Raw genomic sequence first — 19,196 nt, 5'->3', positions numbered from 1 at the left:
AGTGTTTGATGTGACGTCAAATCGTCTAGGTCAAGTGATGCGGTGAAAAAACTGTGATATAACCGCTGATACTTCACTCATCATTGTTCTTCTTCTTAAACAGACCTATATATCGTTTCAGTGAATTAAAATGAAGGACTGATATCGCAATTTTTTGCGTTTCATCACGAGACCTGGATGTCGCTTTGACGCAAGGGCAATTATTCGGTTTGAAGCCGGAAGAGGTGGGAAAAGAAGTTTGATTATAAATTATTCAGCAGTCATAGGCTATCCGCTTGTCGTGATCCGTGTGTAGAAATATCTAACGCATGTACCATTACAATCGTTTTTGCATAAGCAGAGAGTGTTTATTTATTTATTTATTTGCTTGTTTATTTATTTATTTATTTATTTATTTATTTATTTATTTATTTATTTATTTATTTATTTATTTATTTATTTATTTATTTATTTATTTATTTATTTATTTATTCATTTATTCATTTATTTATTTGCAATTTTTATTTACAGTACAGCTAGGTATCCACGGATGTCACGAAAAGCTTGTTGTGTTTACCTCCTCATTGGCGCTTTTGAAAAGGTATACCATGCACTTTTAGCCTCGTCAAGAACAAATAACCAAGCAGATGTTAGACGAAGACAAGCCTCTTGTCAAAACGTTAGCTTGGCTTGCGAACTGAGGCTCCCCTCAACTCTTGTTCCGTGCTTTTTCATAGTGTGTAGAACCATCTTCGTTCTCTCGTTCTACCCCAAATACTTACAAGTTAGTTTTCTTATCCTTTTCCGGCACTCTGAATCAACGTACTTTCAGTACAAGTCTTTAAATAGCTTATCTGACGACCTATTATCGTCCATTTCCCTGAGGCGTTCTTTGTACAATAGTTTCTTCTGAGCTTCTCATGATTCAAAAGACACCCAGCCCAGCAGTACTTTGTTTGTACATTTGCCATGGGCCCCAAGTGGCAATCTTCCCTCAGATCTCCAATTTATTTCAAACCCCGACTGGACTTCGGCGTTCCGCAAGGTAACCGTGGCAACATTATTGCTTTCCAAGTACCTTTCATTACTCCATACTTTTCCTACTCCCATAATGCTCTACGGCGTCAGTGGTGATTTGTGAACACTAATTAATATTTAAGTGGTGTTACGGTGGAGCAATTGGCAGCAGAACCCGCAAAGCTAACCCCATCTGTAGCCAGCAACAACCTCAGCCTCAATGTCGCACCGCCGCGTATCAAATGTTCTCCTTATCCTAACCCCACAACATTGAATCCCCATTCGCAAGCTTTTGTAAGCAGGAACGGGTATTTAGGCTCGCTTCTTTTCTGCGAACTCCCTGTATCCACTTATGGAATTACATCACGTTACGTTACGTTATGTTTGGCATTAGCAGTGCGGAGGCAGCGGCTGTCTGCTCTGACTATGCCACCGTCATCTCTCCTGTCTGTCTTTTCCTTGCATGTGCACAGCCCAGTCGGAGAACTCATCAACGCACTGATGTGCCTGTGCTGCTGCGTTTGCTTCTGCTTCCTGCTGATCATCTTCTTCATCCTGTCGCTCTTAGGCCTGATCGTTTTCACGAAACCCAAGCCGGTGGACACTGTGTTCGAGAAGTGGGCCGTCGTCTGCGATGCCCCGCTGTGCTCAGACGTCGCCAAGTGAGATGCTTAGCTGCCGGCACCGGCTTTGTCTATGATAATGTTGTAGGATGCGGGGACAATGTATGCGGGGACGCTGGATGCGGGGACTAGCTATGTACGGCTGCTTTCGGAAATGAAGAAAACCTGGCGCTAAAATCGTTCAAGAAATTTACGAATCATTATACCAGTAAATTTGTTGATGCCGTATGAAAGCAAGGTCATTTTTAGACTGAATTTAACCAGCGGCACTCAGTGGTTTGTCCGAGTAACTTTGGGCGCGCATTCGGGGGCATTCAACGACACAAGCGAAAAAAAAAGAAAAGAAAGCGCAAAACCATAAAGCGTGCTCTATTAGAGTGAAGTTCTTATGGAACGCTGCAACGCATGACACAAGGCTGGTTTACATGAGCATGCGCCTACTAAAGTACACAAAACCACCAACTCAGGATTTTTCAACAATCAATGAACACGCTCCACCGGATCTAGCTAAAGGCGCTCTATCTTCTCGATTTTTGTTACCGCTAACGACTGGATGTTTGAAGCTGCATAGGAGCCGCTTGATGAGGACCTTTAATTGACTGCTGGGAAGGCAGTCGTCTGTTCAAAAATAGTATTTGCCTGCTTTCGCCTCGCCCCCCCCCCCTCCCCCACAAGAAAAAAAAAAAACAACCCGGCACTGTGAGAAACGGCTTTGAATAACAGCCTACTACTTTAAGAACCTTCCGGTATTCAATTACACACACACATATATATATATATATATATATATATATAGGTGGTCGAAATTTCCGGAGTCCTCCACTACGGCGTCTCTCATAGCCTGAGTCGCTTTGGGACGTTAAACCCCACAAACCAACCAACCAACCATATATATATATATATATATATATATATATATATATATATATATATATATATATATATATATATATATGCACAATAAACAGATGTTTTGTTTTTCGTCTTCATAAAGATACGGAGTGCAGCCGTGTAGTCTTTGTAAGAATATGTAATTATTTTCCTGCCCTTGCTCACGCAGGTTCTTGTGGCATAGTTGGCGGAAACAGTCTCGTTGCATGTGATTAAGCAGATAACTTGCCCCAGATAATTTATAATAAGGAACCATATTTAAAATTTTGTGAGTCATAGCTCTTAAACGTACACTGAGCAAAATAGCTTTAAATAAATTGATATGCCAAAATTTATTAACCAGGCATTTGCTTCTGCCGGTACTTTAAACTGTGCCTTTTCTACTGAGAAAGATATTTCGTCAATTTTTCTTCCATCTTGACTAGTTATTACCTGCGATTTAAGCGTTAATACTTATGTTACCAATACTATCAGTCCTATCAGGACTAAGATAGTAGTGGGTTGGTCACATAAGAGCTACACACATAGTAGTAAACTAAAACATTACACGTGAAACACAGTCACAGGTCACGACAAAAGGAAAAACAATTCGTGAACAGCATACCTGCAAACGCTAATTCAGCAATTCAGATAGCAGAGAGAATTCCTCACGGCTTTTAGTACATAAAATATTATTGGTAAGTTTATTACAATCTCGCTTCGAACGTAATGGCTAGCGCACGTGAAAGACGCGTGCAGAAGGTAGGTTGACAGTTCCTCGTGCGATATAGCCACTACATCCGAATCTAGCCACCGACTAGCTCAATTAGGAGCCTTTGTAGGAAAGTCTCGCGCTCTTTCAATAATAAAGAATACTTCATGCATTTTTTAGAATATTTTATCTACGTGCTTGGAATTTTTGTTGCGCCTTATTCGGGATGTGTACTCTTTATATACTGATGCATGCCAATCAGCACTCGATTATTGGAATAGAAAAGCGTTCAACATTTCTTTTTTCTCTTTAACTGTACATTTTTAGAGTGCGCGCAGACTGATTTTGCCGGGCCTGCTTCATTTCATCGCGGGCCCTGCCTGGGCCCGGGCTGGGCTCGGGCTTAGAACGACGGGCCCGGGCCAGGCTTGGGCCGGTAAATCCGGCCCGTGCAGTGCTTTACAACAGCGCCATACTCCACGTCAAATTCGCCATGTTTTTATGCGCTCGCATCAATGTGGTCCCAAACTGGCGCCCAACACTGCCATTTACAGCAATGGCAACACATCATTTACGTCATGAAACTTCATTTTGACACCACCATATGATATGCATGCATGAGGTATTCCCCGCTACACAACGTCAGCCAATCAAATTTCAGGAAGCACCCCTTGACAGCAAGCAGTACATTTCACCCCATTCGTAATACAAGTACAAGTGCTTTCCTCCCTACCATCTGTACTTTCTCTTTCCCTCCACAATTACTTATATTTACCACCCAGGCGGCATGAGTAGCTTTGGTAAAAAAAAAATAAAAATCCGTTTTCAAGGTGACGTCACCATTTTGACGTCACCGCAAAAAGCTATTTCGACAGCTCAAAATTTCGCCCCACAAATTTAAACACGTGACTATTGTGGGAACCAATCAGAGAAACAATATGGCGCCGAACAGCGATCATGCGTGTCGAGAACAGGGCCCGAGTATGAGCATCGAAAACTTGCAAGCGTACAGACAAGATGTCCAAAAGCCATTAGTCCATGTTCCTGCCTCAATTACGTGCTTAGATCATTCAAATTCTCTAAGCAACACCCATAAAGACATTTGTGCTTTATACCAAGCTAATGGCAAACCTTGTTGTTACTGCTGCTTTTTCTTTTCTTCTTGAATATAAACCAGGTGTCGGAGACCATATACTGAACATGTTTATTCGCCGTCCAGCTCTAGTATCGTTAGGCCTGCGTAGTATAGTTCCCGGCTGGACCCTGTGGTAACTTAGACATGACACGTAAAGTGAAAGTAAACCAACGACGTTCATGCAGGGAAACACCATTGTATATAGTGATCAGTAAGTTGGCAACACTGCATACCTGCCGAAGTGCGCTGGGCGCACAATACAACCACAGCTGATTTCTCTTAATTTGCCGCAAACCTACAATTGCACATATATTTCCTTCCTTCGGGAAAAAGTGGCAAAAAAACAAACAAATAATATTATACTACTCAGCACTAGTACACATGCACACTTGATATGCAGAAAAAAGCACAACAAACATAAGGAAAATCGCGCGCATTCCAAACACACTTTCATTCCAAATATGTAGCACTGATCTATCACGGCAAACACAACACTGCAACAATCATAACCTTATAGCTTCAGCTTGGGTACGCACTTTCAACGCATTTTCAATTCATAACATGCGACAAAAATTTACCGGATTGCTCTTAAGACTGTTTAAAGGCTGAAAATGCGTATGCCTCTCTCTTTTCCACTCATTTTCTGCCCTCTGCAGCATGAGGCTGCTGTTCTGCGGTATTTTCTGTCAACCTCGCTAGACGGCGCAAGGTGTTTGTGTAAAGGAAGATTCATTATCTTTGTTTTGCATAAATTTTGCATGCGCAGATTTCAAAACGCTCTCCTTGCCCACCAAAAACCTATTCGCTGGTTTGTAGAAATTTTGTTCATTTTTATCATTTTTTGTCAAGTAGCTGTCACTGTTGTCATTTCTCTGTGCGTCCTCCCGCGTCATTACGCTAGACAAGGGGAATTACAAAAGCGCTCTTAGGCAGTCTGCGATGCAAATGCTGCACTGTTCCTGCTTAAATGTGCAGAAGTTGCATAGGTGTCTACAGTGTTTGTGTAGGGTTCCTCTCAGGAAGGGGCAAGTTGAACCAATCTGTTTCGAAGCGTACGCGCTGGAAGTCTTGGTTTATGCACCTATTTGCGCGGCAGTTCGTTAACCGCCTTTTTTTTTTTCCTTCTTTAGAGATGCTAAGGGTCCCTTTTTACGCGCTCTCTTCAGTTCAGACTGGATAGAGTTTTGCCTGAGTTTGTTGTTCCATCCCATTGTATACAAGGAACTATTCAGTCGTATTTGAAAGATGATGTACAATCAAGGTTTTTGCCTGGTTAGTTGGTTCATGGCTAACTGGCAAAAGAACGGTGCGAAAAAACGAAGACAGAGGAATGCACGCAAACACAAGACAGATGCTGTTTGGACGCGATAAAAACTCTTCGACGCCCATTCTATCTTTCGCATTTTTCTTGAGCAGCCTGTTCAGAAGATCGTGGAGTTTCCGAGATGTTCCCGGTGGGATAGCTATAGGTTAGTTGCTTTCTCATAGAACTGCTAAAACATTTGGGGTGTCTGTGCCTTGAATGGCCAAGTTCCAGTCAGCCAATGGAACATGGTGGTGCCGATGCTCCACTGGTTGGCCTTGGTGTCATAATGGAGCGACACGATCACCTCCGGAGCCATGTACATGGGCTGCCCGCACAGCGTGGCCGCCATGACTCCGTCCTGCAGGAAGCACACAAAGCCGAAGTCGGCGACCTTGAGCGTGATCAGGAGTGCGTGTCGTCGGACTAGTTGGTTCTGCATAATAAAGGTGAAGTTAGCGCTGACACTTGGACGAAGACAGAAGAAAGAAAACACACACGACGACCGACGAGCGCTACTACCAACTGTTTATTGGGGTGTAGCACAAAGAATATAAAAAGTGCTGCTCAGTTGGCCTCTGTTAGAGATTGTATCGACGGCTCGGAGGCGGTGGCCTTCCGGAACATAGCTGGCATTTCAACAGACATTTAAATCTTTCAGAGTACTACCTGGATGTTACTTTATCCTTCATGATAAGCAGTTCTATCTGCAGCGAAAAGGTATTTGCATTGGTTCATGTGGAGCATCAATTTTCTGCGATATATTTTTTATCCTTTATTTACCGCTAATTGGAATCAACCTTTCGTGACGGTCCGGTTTGAAAGTTTTTAGATATGTTGACATTTTTTTAATTCTTTTAAAGTCTGGGACCTTTACATCCCTCAACCTGGCTGTTTTACAGATTTTAAATGCTTTTAATCAATTAGGAAAAGGACTGGTTTTTACACATGAACTACCTGACAACCAAGAATTATGGTTTTTGGACCTAAATCTCATGTTCTGTGGCAGCCACGTTTGCTGTATGTACTCCCCCAGTGCCAACAAAGAGTTGTTGAGGTATGGCTCATCCCGCTCCACGATTGTGAAAAGGGCTATTGCTTCTCTCTATTTAGAATCTGCACTTCAAAAAACGTGCCCTCATAGAATATAGGATTGCCACAATCAGGTCTCCCGTCTCTTGGCGGTATGCTTCCCTGGACCGTTATATCAGCAGTCGTTAAAACCCTGCTACAAAAACAAAAAGGCGTCCAAAAAAGAGGACCTGATCTCTCATCTTCAAAGCTGGTGGTGGTCCCATATGTACACCAGGTGTCGCACAACCTCAAGAAAGTGGCTGGCAGGCACCATGTACCATTGGTGTTATCAGCCTCCAACAAGCTGTCAAAGCTTTGCGGTCGCATTTCTGGCGTTTGCGAAGAGGGCTGTAAAAAGAGGCATAGCATATCCCATGCCAACTGTCCTACAGGAGTAGTATATAGCATACCCCTTTCATGTGCGTTTTCATATGTAGGCCAAACTGGCCGCTGCATTACTGACCCGCTACGGGAGCATTCTAAAAATATTGAGGATAACGACAGAACCTTCAACCTTGTGTGTCATGTTTCTTCCTGCGTCAGCTCGTGTAGGGAGCGATTTGGGATCGGTTTGTGCTAAAGGCCTTCCATGTTAAAAAGTTATCTGATCGCTGTGCGAGTGACACATTGCAGATTTATGACACTGAATGTGCCTTTCTTAATTCCTTTTTGCTCTAGTCGATTGCAGTTGCTTTACGTGTGTGCCTGTACTATCTGTGCATGCTCATATTTTCCTTTATTTTCCTTGTGTTACACCCAAATAAAAAGTTAGTAGAAGCGCTCGTCAATCCTCGTGCGTGTATTCTTTCTTCTGTCTTCGTGCAAGGGTTAGCGCTAACTTCATCTTTACTGAGCGTGATGTCCGTCCGCAAGGACATGGATTGTGGGCCGCGGCCCGTGGCACAGCAGGATGTTCTGCGGTTTCAGGTCTCAGTGGACGATTCCCTTGGCGTTCAGGACCCGCATGGCACCCGTAATTAGCCTCGGGAAGAGACGAATGGTATTCTCACTCAGCGGGCCTTCCTCCCTTTCCTCACGGCGTGGTTCAGGTGTCCACAAGCAGTCTGACAGATACTGCTCCTTCATTTACAAACCAATTTACAATTTACAAGGAAAAATATGAAAACCTGACCTTGACGTGATTAGGTGCAGGTGCTCATCATTCCGTGGTGTCCATCCAAAAGTATAGGGCGCCTTCATTTCACCAAGACATAGCTTAAATAAAACTTATGAAAAAACCGCGGACTGAAAAGGCGCTGTTACAGGGGATATCGCTACAACACCCACATCTCTCGCTCTATCCTCTATAACTAAGTTCAAGCTACGCTTAATTCCCCAAATTTTTTGGGTCATAAATATGTATCGGTACGATCGTACCGATACATTGAAGAGAAAGAAGAAAAAGCAGCAGCAGGTGTGCAAAGTAGAAGCAGCAGAAGAGCAAGAAGCGAGAGTGTAGCGAAGAACCGAGCGCTTCCGGCTCCGCGTGCCGCACGTGCGAAGAAGCGCGACGCCGGCTCTTCCCGCCACACCTGGGGTGAAATTGCGGCGCCGATGACCTTGACTCGACGAAGCCAGTCAAGCTTTCTGTTCAATAACTGAGCCATATTCACAAACCATCATTACGATCGGCGTTATTGGATATTGTTGCGGACGAATGATGAAACTGCAAGTTGTTACGCAGCTTCACGGAATCTGGGTTTAGTTGGGACTGCCGAAAAACCGTCCAGTGTCAATCCGCCATGAGCTCCCTCCACGTCGAGTAAGTTGACGCTGACTGACGTCGTGTTGTGCATACGAGAACGCCGGCAGCGGAAACCTTTCTTGCATAATGATTTTCCTATTGTCACTTGAAATTATACTTGGGTGCGCTTCTGCTGATTATTTTCTGTTATGAGACGGTTGAAGCTTTTTCATTGGCTATTCAAGCCGAGTCACTCGGACTTCTTCATGACCTCATAACGACGCTTCGGCTTAAGGCATTCGTTTCAATTCTGAAGGTTGCATCTGAATGCGGAGCAATGCTGCGATGGAAAGCCCAAATAGTTGCGCCGGTGTGGCAGGGATCTGTTCCGCCATCGGACAACAATAAGTCCGCCTCGCGCGGCAAAGCCCATTATGTGCCCCCCCCCCCCTTTTTTTTTTTTTCGGCGCAACTGTTTAGGCCGTGACCCCTTTTCCCAAGCATTTCACCCCAGAAGAGCCGAGCATCAGGCCGGGGGAAAGCTTGTACCCATTGATAACTGGTGGGTACCCAACGGCACCAGGAATTGAACCCAGTACCTCCCGAATGCGAGGCGGATGCTCTACCACGAGCATGCAATGCTCACAAGCAATGTCTCCAACATCGCTTCCGCTCATTAAAACTTCTTATGCACACTCATCTTTCCTACTCGTAACTCTGCCTCGCTTCCGGTCTGGACGCTCGGGTACGGCGGATTGAGTGGTGAAGCTGTCGACACTGAATGTGGCGAGGCGAATACTCTTGGCAAAAGCACATGCTTGAAATTATTGCAGCGACTTTGGTCGTGCAGTAATTATTAATCTGGGGATCATTATTACTGGCTTGCTAGGTCTAGCTTCCTCTCGTCGCCATTGTAGTGACTCGTATATTGAGGGTGAACTAACCGGAACAATTTTTATTCAGGAAGACATCACTATATGTAGGACTCAGTCATGTGACGCTTCATACGATTCAATGTACACGTACACACAATACAACCACGATCCAACACACTAAATATAAACCAGCACCATAAGGCTACAACCTGGTATCTGCATATTTATTGAAGACTAAAGGCTTGCGAACGTAATATATATATATATATATATATATATAATATATATATATATTCTACATACCGCCTACCTCTTGCCATGATTGGATCTTATCTTTCACGCTGGATTTTCTGTCAAATGTTACGGCGCTACCAAAATACCTCTCCATCCCTCCGACTAGTATGCTTTATCGAAACACTTAACGTCGTCACGAGAAATCCCCGGGGATTCAGTTTTCTGACTTATGAACAAAAGAATAAATGTCGAAAGGCTTTAGTAATCTTTATGGTACTGTCTTAATACGACATAGAAAGTCTGGATCTTCTGTTGACTAGGAGGAAATAAAGCTAATGAAATGAAAACGTTTGCGGTGTTGTGTATAACTTTTTTATGTGTGCAGAAGAGTGAATACGGACTGCGAAAAAAAAAGTGAAAGTTTAAGTCCAGTGGCTTATAAACACTCGAGAAACGCAAATGACGCAAGATGACACAGACCGAGCAATAAAAAGGTACTCATTAAACGCAACAATAAAAATGCCTCCCCTTTTGCACAGCAGGCGTTCTCGCAGAAAGTCGCAAGCGAAATGTTCCAAGAAATGTTCTTATAACCACTCAGCCACAACACTAATGTTGTGCCGTAATGAGTTATCTCGCCTGCGTGCCTCACACCTACGTGGTCCCGCAGGGAGATCTTCGCCAAGAACGGAGCAGTCGGCGATGCTGCAGTGGCCGTACTGCTTTGTATGGGCGTCACTGCTCCACACCTGACAGGTATCGGTGGTGGCCTCATGGCGGTTTTTTACAACAGGTGAGCCACTCTACGCCCGCGAATAAAGTTCCGGTTTGGGCTAGTCTGTCCATGCTGTACTTGTAGAAACAGCACGAAAAAAGGGAGATGGACAAAATGGCCGCCTTCTCATCTCGTTTTTGCCAGTAAGTGCAGCCTTCGTTCGTTACTGCTTTTTGGCGCTGTTTCTACAAGTGAATACGTGCACGTCTGGCACGCCGCCAGCATAACAATGTGGGCTTAGATTTAGGGATGAAGTGCACATATCCTGATCTCGTTGAAGTGCAGTGCATGAGGAGCCGTAAATAAACGCACCTGTCAGTGGCCAACCAGACCACTTTGTGGTGCATCCCAGTTCATGATTTCGAATACAAAAAGCAATTCTACGACGCAAAAGCGTTTCTTGATTAGTCCGCGCCATCATGTTAGGTCCATGTGGCCGATCGAGCCGTTGCCTGTCTTTGTTGACCAGTGCTCGCACATCTCCGAGTGACATATGCCACTACTGCAAAAGAATTTGCGAACTTTTGCTTATGTTGAGAAGTTACTCAGGTTGTACACTGAACCTTAGGTAGGAGACCTTATTTACTATTTATCTTTTCAGTTCTGAGCAAGCACACGGGCTATACGGTTCAGAGTGTCCTTATTTCCTCGACCCCTTTTAGTAAAGAGAAAATTTTCCAATATTGTCACGTTAGACAAAAAAAAAAAAAAAAGACATGTAGAGAGCTGCAGAGCCGGTCGCACAGAAAGCTGGTATCGGAGTTGTCCAAGGACGTCCGGTCCAAGCACGAGACAGGGCCCTTCGCGGTTTTCAGCTTGCCTTCATTGACTTCTTCACACTGGCGTCAATATGGCAGCCCAATCATCTATTTTGGTGCTAGACTACTGTACTTAAACAAAGAACATAAAATGCATTAAAAATTGCATCATTCATTCATGTTTTAACTTTACTTAACTTGTAGTGACAGCTAACCGATTACCTAGAAACCTAATCTTCTGCCCGCGATTAGCTTATAACTAACAGGAAGGGCGTGATTGAGATATTTCGAACTGGCGATTTGTCAGAGGTGCCGCAGAATAGACTAGATGTGTATACAATTTCTGGTTTCAGGTCCACGCAGAAAGTGCAAGCTTTAGATGCCCTTGGAGTGTCCCCGAAAAACCTGCCAGCAGATATGTTTTCTGCTAACATCTCAGCCTTGAAACTCGGTATGTTCGCGGTTTTGTTAATATAGCTTCCAATTCACTTTGATTGGAGGCGCAAATCCATGCTGGAGAAGCGGAACATCTTCACTGAAGCACGACCACGTGATAAAACAAAAGACTCATAGCTGCTCGTAACGATGGCCTTCAAACGCTTTTAGTAGATAATGAGACGAGTAATAGAGTCGTTAGGGTGTCTTGAGGGAAAATCTGAACAGGGATCGAAAGTAGCAAGAAAGTAAGAGGTGACGTAGCAGAAGGCTCCGCAATAATTTCAGTCATCTGAGAACCTTTAATGTGCACGGACATCGTACCATAAGGGTGCCTTTGTCATGTCGCCTCCACTGAAAAGTGGCCGCCGCTGCCGGGATTCCACCAAAGTCTCCTTGCAGTGGCTAGCTGGTCGTCCTGATCACTGAGTCACTACACACGTTTCAGTTGGTCATTGAGAGCATCACTGCCGAAGAGCAACAAAGTAACTACACGTAAATCCTTTTGTTGCAACCAATTTCTTATTTGTAGTGCCGGTACAGCAGGCGTGGCGGGGCCTGATTGACCCAGGCCTCGGCAAGCGTAGAGAATACCTCCAAGCGCTGCGTATCTACTTTCTGGGCCAACAAGACCACGACATCTGGACCGACACTTCTATTTAATACAGCTGCCACCCCGTGCCCCCTGAACAAAATGTTCAAAATCAAGCGGTAAATTTGAATATATCATACATCCCTTCATTATTTTCTATGTGCCAGTCAGAAATAGATTTCATAAGCGCAGGGAGCGTTATATAGGTCAGATACTCCGACGAGAAGCAATGGTCGGCAGGGATATTAATCACGTCGGGCCAGAATCTCTCGGGACCCTCTCGTTCCCTCGAAATTAAATCCTTCTAATATCCTCTAACACTGAATCAGCGAAAGACACGGGAACACAAAAGAAGTGCAGAGGACAGCTCTGTCCCGTGCACTTCCTTATTTATTTATTTATTTATTTATTTATTTATTTATTTATTTATTTATTTATTTATTTATTTATTTATTTATTTATTTATTTATTTATTTATTTATTTATTTATTTATTACTTCTTTATTTATTTATTTATTTATTTATTTATTTATTTATTTATTTATTTATTTATTTATTTATTTATTTATTTATTTATTTATTTATTTATTTATTTATTTATTTATTTATTGCAATGTCCTGCAGCGCCCAAAGGCCAGGCCTTATTGTAAAAGGGGAGCGGGAGGGGGGGGGGGCAAATAACATTTGCTGGAAAGGCCGAAATTGCAACAAAAAGACCAACGATAAAACATCGCGACACAAGGCATATTGAAGAATGAAAAATATGCACCGAAAGGGGAAACCGTGCGCCACAATTACAATGACACAAATAATGAAGAAAACGGCGCGCCACGTCACAAAAGTGCGCGGAATAGATTTTCAGTGTAGCACTCAGTGATGCCAGCTGGCAGCCTGTTCCACTCATTGATCGTCAGTGGAGAGAATGATATTTTATGCACATATGTCCGGCAATTAATCTCTCGGATCTTCCACTGATGATCAATTCGTCTAGGAGAGGTTCAAGCAGGCACCGGTCTTTGTTAATGCTCAGCTTTCCAAAATATATGCGATACATGATCTGTAATCTGAAATGTTTTCTGCGGTGAGCAAAAGATGCCCAACCGAGGTGGACTTTAACATACGTGACACTAGTTGAAAAGTTGTAATTGCTAGACAGAAATCCGACAGCATTATTTTGGACGCGCTCGAGCATGTCCGATAAGTAAGCAAAATGGGGGTTCCATAGAGGGTATGCATATTCAAGAATTTTTCTAATGTGAGATTTCGGAGCTGCTTGGCATTAGATTGCGATTTATTGAAATTACATTTTTTTAACATGACGCGTTCTGCAGGCTTTGGATGCAATATGCTCAACTAGCCTCGTCCTCGTAAGGTTATGTGAAATATACGCCGAGGTACTTACATTCGAAACTTTTTGAAGGGGAACATTATTTAGTGAGTAATAGGTCCGTATAGGAGAACGATTTCGAGTTCTTTGGTTCCCGTGTCTTTTGCTGTTAAAATATGTTAGATTTGAACTAAATGATATATTTGACTACCCTGTTAAAGTTCTAATAATATGACTGAGTTACGGTATGTTCTCTGCTGAGGGCCAGCAGATGGCACTAGTTTCGAAATAACGAAGCATCGGAACTTATGGGGAGCCGCGGCTTGTGCCCGATGACATATAGAGACACACAGACAGCGGATTTTCAGCAGATTTGAAGCCCTCGAGATAGAGCATTAAATATCCCGGCCATGGTTGCAACCTACATAGCCCCTTTACAAGGAGACGCTCCACCCATTCATCCAACCGTCCGTCCGCTCATGAAAGCTAGGCGCGAGCCATGCTCTGTAGGCGACATCGGCAAATTCTTCCGTCTTTTCGTGCAGGGGCCAATGCGCCCATAGTGCCAGGTGCAGTGGCAGGCTACCAGGCTCTGCACAGCAAGGCGGGAAGGCTGAATTGGAAAGAACTCTTCCAGCCTGCCATCCGCCTGGCCAAGGAAGGATTCCCGATAGGCGCACACCTTGCCGCCGCCCTGGCCAGCAAAGAGGAAGTGCTGGCAGTCTCTGCCGCCCTCAGGTATCCCGACAATTCGGTATCTCTCCTGTTCCAGACCCGAATACCACTCGCTAATCAAAACAGTAGGACAAATCGTGATTGATGGCGTGATTCTGTCATGTTATCCCAATGGTACGTGCTCGTTTGTCTTTCATGGGAGATTATTTAGGCTCTACCTGGTTGTTTGCTTGGGCCAGAGCAGCTGTCACGTATAACATTCTTTGGTTTACAGTGGTATTTATTTCGTGCACATCGGCATTTACGACCGACACAGTACTTGAAGGAGCCGCACTCTTCTTGATGCGGCTGCTGCTGCAGGAAACGGTTTTCGGTCACCCCAACCGGTGCCCTGCTTCGCAAGGGAGACAGACTGGTGCAGCCTGGGCTCGCTGACCTCCTCACAAAGCTGGCCGAAGGAAAAACCGACTACTTTTATAAGAGCGAGCTGGCTGATGAGATCGAGAAGGCCATCTTAGCTGAAGGTACAGAAAACCGCACGGCAAAACCATTACTGGTATTATTAACCAATTAAGAAAATGCACCTCTCCTGCGAAACTATACATAAGGATCAAGCTTCGTAAGTAAGCAATGCATTATTGATGACGGCATCCAACCAACCTGCATAGCGATTATACAACTGACAGTTAGTAGAGTTCGACCTATGGGGATTCCCCACTCCATATAAGTACCACGGGGGGGGGGGGGGGGGGGGGGGACTAATCTGTGACTGTAAAAAAGTGGCGTTCCAATTTTTTTATTCGCCCCAAAACTCTTCTCGTTCGAAAGTGCACCACAGTGGCTAGTTTGACATAAGCCGCGCTGTCAGAGTGGTGAGGAGGCATTTGTGCGCGTGAGAAATAGGAGTAGGGCGACGGAAAGCTGAATTTCAGTGGCAAGAGGATGGCTCGTCGTACTGTGACAGTGCACTTCTTTTGGGCCTCACGGCCACATCGGCAATACCTACCAACGGATTCCTTCTTCTCAAGCGTCATGCTTGCCGGCTTTGAAGCAGTGTCATATAATTCGCAGGCAAATTAGCATTACTGTACATGTTCGATTGGTTTTCACCATCGAATGTCTGGTTTTAACGCGACAGCGTCAAAAGGCACATTACGCAGAAAGTGCGACGTCGGCATCGGTGCCGACGTTGGGAGCGAAAAATCACGATCACGGTTCTCACAGATGGTAGCTGGCAGCTCACATGGTCGAACACTGATTATTCGATGACTTTCGCGACATAACAAGAATACATGATATCAAAAAGTTGGGAGAAGCTGCCAACTCGGGTTTCTCCATTTAAGGTGGTAGTGTGGAGCAAGAATAAACCTTGCAGTGCTCTTGGATGCCGAGTCAGGCATGCTACTCCTAGGCCACGCAGACACGGTCATACGTTCTCGATAGGTTTTATATGTCGGGTGGTCGCCTACGCTATCGCGTCATACACTTAAAGGCGGAGCTTAAGTGTCACCTATATATTTTTAACCCATGTCTAAAACATGCAACTATATGAGCGCCACAAAAGAGTATTAACCAAGAAGGCATGCGTCTTTCATATTCGGTACTGTTCGAATAAGCCGCCCATTTTACAACTCAGGGGGAAATTAAGTAGTTTATATCTTTCTCTGTGTCGTGCAGGTGGCGTTCTGAACAAAGCAGATCTGTCGGAGTACCAGCCTGTCTGGCAGGATCCCATCACCGGAAAGATGGGGGACGAGAAGCGCATACACTCGGCTCCCATCCCGGGCGCAGGTTCCATTCTAGCTGCGGCAGTCCACAAGATAAGCGTACGGTAAGGTATAATGCTTCCTGTTCTACTGGCTAGCATTGTAATCCCTGGTCTAGAAGGGAAATACAGACACAATCGGACATACATTGTGCTCACAGACTCCTGACCTGCTAAATATATGGATTAAATAATCAGCAATGTATTATGCAATGCACAGAAAGAACGGGCCAACCTTCCCTTTTTTGATAGTCTTCCCTGGCCTAATTTAGAGCGCATTTTTTTTAACAACGGCGCATCAAGCACCTATTTCAAGGTAACGTGCTTTGGTTAAAAGTCATAACAATTTCGCTGCTTCACTGTGCTCCGCACACACTGGCCGATGAGTTATCTCAGCTACTCGGGGCAGGTTTCCACAGCCGTCGAAAACACTGTCTACTCCTCAAATGTCCTTGTAGTAACAGAAGCGTTATTTTAAAGATGTACAACTTCGTGCTATGTACACATTAAGTAACGGCTCGTTAAAGTGCTTGCTTAATTATTTTGAGGGGGGTGGGGGGAGGGGGGGGGGGGGCAGGAATCGGCTAGACGTTATCCAGGGACGATGCATATAAATCGCGCCGTCATGTGGGGTTTATATCAATACTTCGCAATATATCAGCAAAAGCATTTGCTACAGTTATGCGGCGATGATGAAAAAGCATCTTGGCAGACAAGGGTTGAACTTCGCTTCGCCTATTTGTGATGAGGACATCGATAATAACAGCTCTCACATTGCCTGTAAAGGGTGCATTCTTACACACTCGCTTATAGTGCGGAGAAGACACCAGGTTGTGTGGATTTCTGTATTTCATCGCGCATGTTTCGTGCAAATGTAGCGACTTGTTATCAGTTACGTTCCCTCTTAATGACGCATTCTGCTGCATAACAGCTTGCACCGCTCAGTTGTTACCTCTCACTTTGCATCAAGGATCTGGCGTTTTGAAATTTCACTAAGGGCTGCTCACGAGCGGGTAACGAAATCCATCGTTTCGAATGCGCTCTGTGGTTTTTCGTGAGCGCACTTTGCGAGAATGCTCCACGCTGGGCTTTGTTTCTAGTGGGCAGTAAGAGCGATCCTATATGCGCGCCTCTAAATAAGCAGCCGTTACAAATGACCGCTGTACTGTATACTCTTCCATATCATGTGTTCGTTGACAGGAGCGTGTCGATCGAGGAGGAAGAGGTCAAATTGCCTATCATGTCTCCTGCCAGGATGCACCAGTGAGTAGAGTTCTAGCCTGCCCTTTGCTCTTGTTCAATTCTTCATGCACGCATCCGCCACTTATAATTTCACCAACCATAGCTGCGCTGACTACAATGCTGCAAATGTTGCGTACATATTGCGGTCGTGATATCGAGAGTGTACACGTTCCGAATACGTCATGCATCATACGAGCTGCTAAGTTTCGAACAGTCCCCTAAGCATTTTTTTTTTATTTTTGCGCAGCGGAACCTTACGTTATGAATTATTTATGAGATATGCTCTGAGACTTCATACAGGAAATTAGCCTGCAGATAACAAGTATAATCAATGTACTTTTGTTTCTGTGATGTGATCATGTTTCCTTTACAAGCATGTGTCATGAATACTGATTGGCAAAGTCAGAGGCCGCATCTTATAAGGACGTACATTTTCAATTTTATAATGCGGCATAACGACAACATCAAAAAGAAAGCATCCAGCGGACAGCCATAAGAATCACAAGATAACGGCACTGGGGAAAACCATCGCCACTCTCCGCACGCACCAGCTAACCGCTGGTTGTGTCATGCAGCCAATGCTGATGTCCAGTAGACAATGAGCCCTAGCTACGCGATCTCTTTTCGCGGACGCATGAAAGGCGCGTGGCAAGACTCGCCTTCGCTGTATGTTACAGATGAGGTACCTCACTTCCAGCCAGTGCTGGTTACCTAACAAATGCGACGAATACAATAATGCAAAATGGAAGAATTGACATAGCTCCTTATATAATACGGCCCTCTGTCTTAAGCTCACGCCACGCTTCGTCCTTCTTGCAACGCATCTGTTCTATCGCCTTGGTCTCATTACATATTGCAGCCGGGAGTGAAACAAGGCAGGGGGGAGGGGGAGGGGGGAATTAAATGTATATAAAGTTTATGAAAGCACGGAATACGATCGAAGGTGATACACAGCTACGAGGAGCTCCTTGCGGTTAGCTCGACCACATTTAGCGGCGCTCCCTTTACGTGCTACACTATTTAACGGTGGGGTACCAGTTCTAGCAGACAGTGAAGGAAAGGCCGAATCTGCAGTCCTGCACCAGGTGGTACCATCGCAACTTTTATTGCGTTAACGTGTCTTTTGCGCAAGTAATCTAATGCAAATGTGCACTCCTGTGGGGTCTATAAATGTTAAAAAACACACGATGATGGGGCCCATGTATCCATATTCTCGTGGCATGCCATTGTCGCAGCTCAGCACAGGTTTTTGTATAGGTTGTGCGCTTACCGAGCAACGACTACAGTAGAGCAGACAAGCGCTGCCAGGTAACTAAATCGGTGTCATTATGGGAGAGCCGGGGACATACAGCATCATGTGCAAAACGTGCTCGGAAAAGATGCGGTGCACACCGCGTGGGCGATGCTGGGTCAAGTGTTAGAAACGGTATGTCACGGGGCCGAGACGTTCAATAACAGGGTAAGGGCAGCGATATCAGAGGAAAAGATTCGCGCCACGACCAGTAGCGTGGATGGGCAACAAACGAGGTGCAAGCCGTATTGTCGTGAGAAAGAAAACCGTGAAGCCACCTCACCCTTGCACACTAGCATGGGTTGTGAAGAGTTTACGCTGGGCGTCGAGGTGGACACGACGAATCCGACGAAGACAACTGCAGTGTTCGGCCTTCAAGGCCTTCAGAGAGGCAAGCACCGCAGAGCTGGGTCAGGCTGCGTCCTGAGTTGAATGTGTACCACGGTAGGACCACTGGCGCTGGAAAAATGACGCGAAAATGTAAGGGCAAGGGTCGACGAAGAGACGCGCCGTAAGGACGAAGTGAGACGCGAGAGAGAGAGAAGAAAATCGGGAAAGGTCGGCGGCTTCTGGGGGCCTCTTGTCGATTTGTGTGCCTGTGAACTCCCACACCGCAACAATATTATAAACCGCTGCGTGCAACTGAGAATAGGATTTCAGCTTGGCGAACGCGCCTATATAATCCATGGCATTAGTAAACTGACTACGCAGTCTTTGCACATCGCGTCGAGCATTACCAGGTAATCTAACGCGAAATTTCACGTTCAGAGAAGTTCGCGGACTGCATTTTATTTTCTCTCGAACAAGGAGGGAAAGAACTGCATAAACAC

The 19,196-nt window shown here is 44.9% G+C and overlaps 1 protein-coding gene across 1 annotated transcript; it reads left to right on the top strand.

Moving 5' to 3' along the window:
• The first annotated feature begins 8,455 nt into the window (after positions 1 to 8,455).
• Positions 8,456 to 18,798, top strand: LOC146197596 (scoloptoxin SSD14-like). Its single transcript, XM_084597200.1, has 8 exons — positions 8,456 to 8,475; positions 10,177 to 10,299; positions 11,393 to 11,490; positions 13,939 to 14,131; positions 14,429 to 14,592; positions 15,746 to 15,899; positions 17,034 to 17,096; positions 18,663 to 18,798. Exons 1-8 carry the CDS (start codon positions 8,456 to 8,458, stop codon positions 18,796 to 18,798), a joined length of 951 nt encoding a protein of 316 aa, XP_084453326.1.
• The last annotated feature ends 398 nt before the right edge of the window (positions 18,799 to 19,196 follow it).

The sequence above is a fragment of the Amblyomma maculatum genome, chromosome 3 (genome assembly GCF_055883805.1).
Source record: "Amblyomma maculatum isolate TAMU_Amacu chromosome 3, ASM5588380v1, whole genome shotgun sequence".
NCBI classification, from domain to species: domain Eukaryota; kingdom Metazoa; phylum Arthropoda; class Arachnida; order Ixodida; family Ixodidae; genus Amblyomma; species Amblyomma maculatum.
Note: the sequence above shows the minus strand (reverse complement) of the source record. Positions and strands in the feature narration are given on the sequence as shown.

Bases quoted from the DNA above. Each gene is read 5' to 3' on its own strand.
- LOC146197596 (XM_084597200.1), top strand. From the start codon at position 8,456: ATGAGCTCCCTCCACGTCGA. The intron at 8,476-10,176 runs GTAAGTTGACGC...GTGGTCCCGCAG, and splicing joins ATGAGCTCCCTCCACGTCGA to GGAGATCTTCGCCAAGAACG. The intron at 10,300-11,392 runs GTGAGCCACTCT...TTCTGGTTTCAG, and splicing joins ATGGCGGTTTTTTACAACAG to GTCCACGCAGAAAGTGCAAG.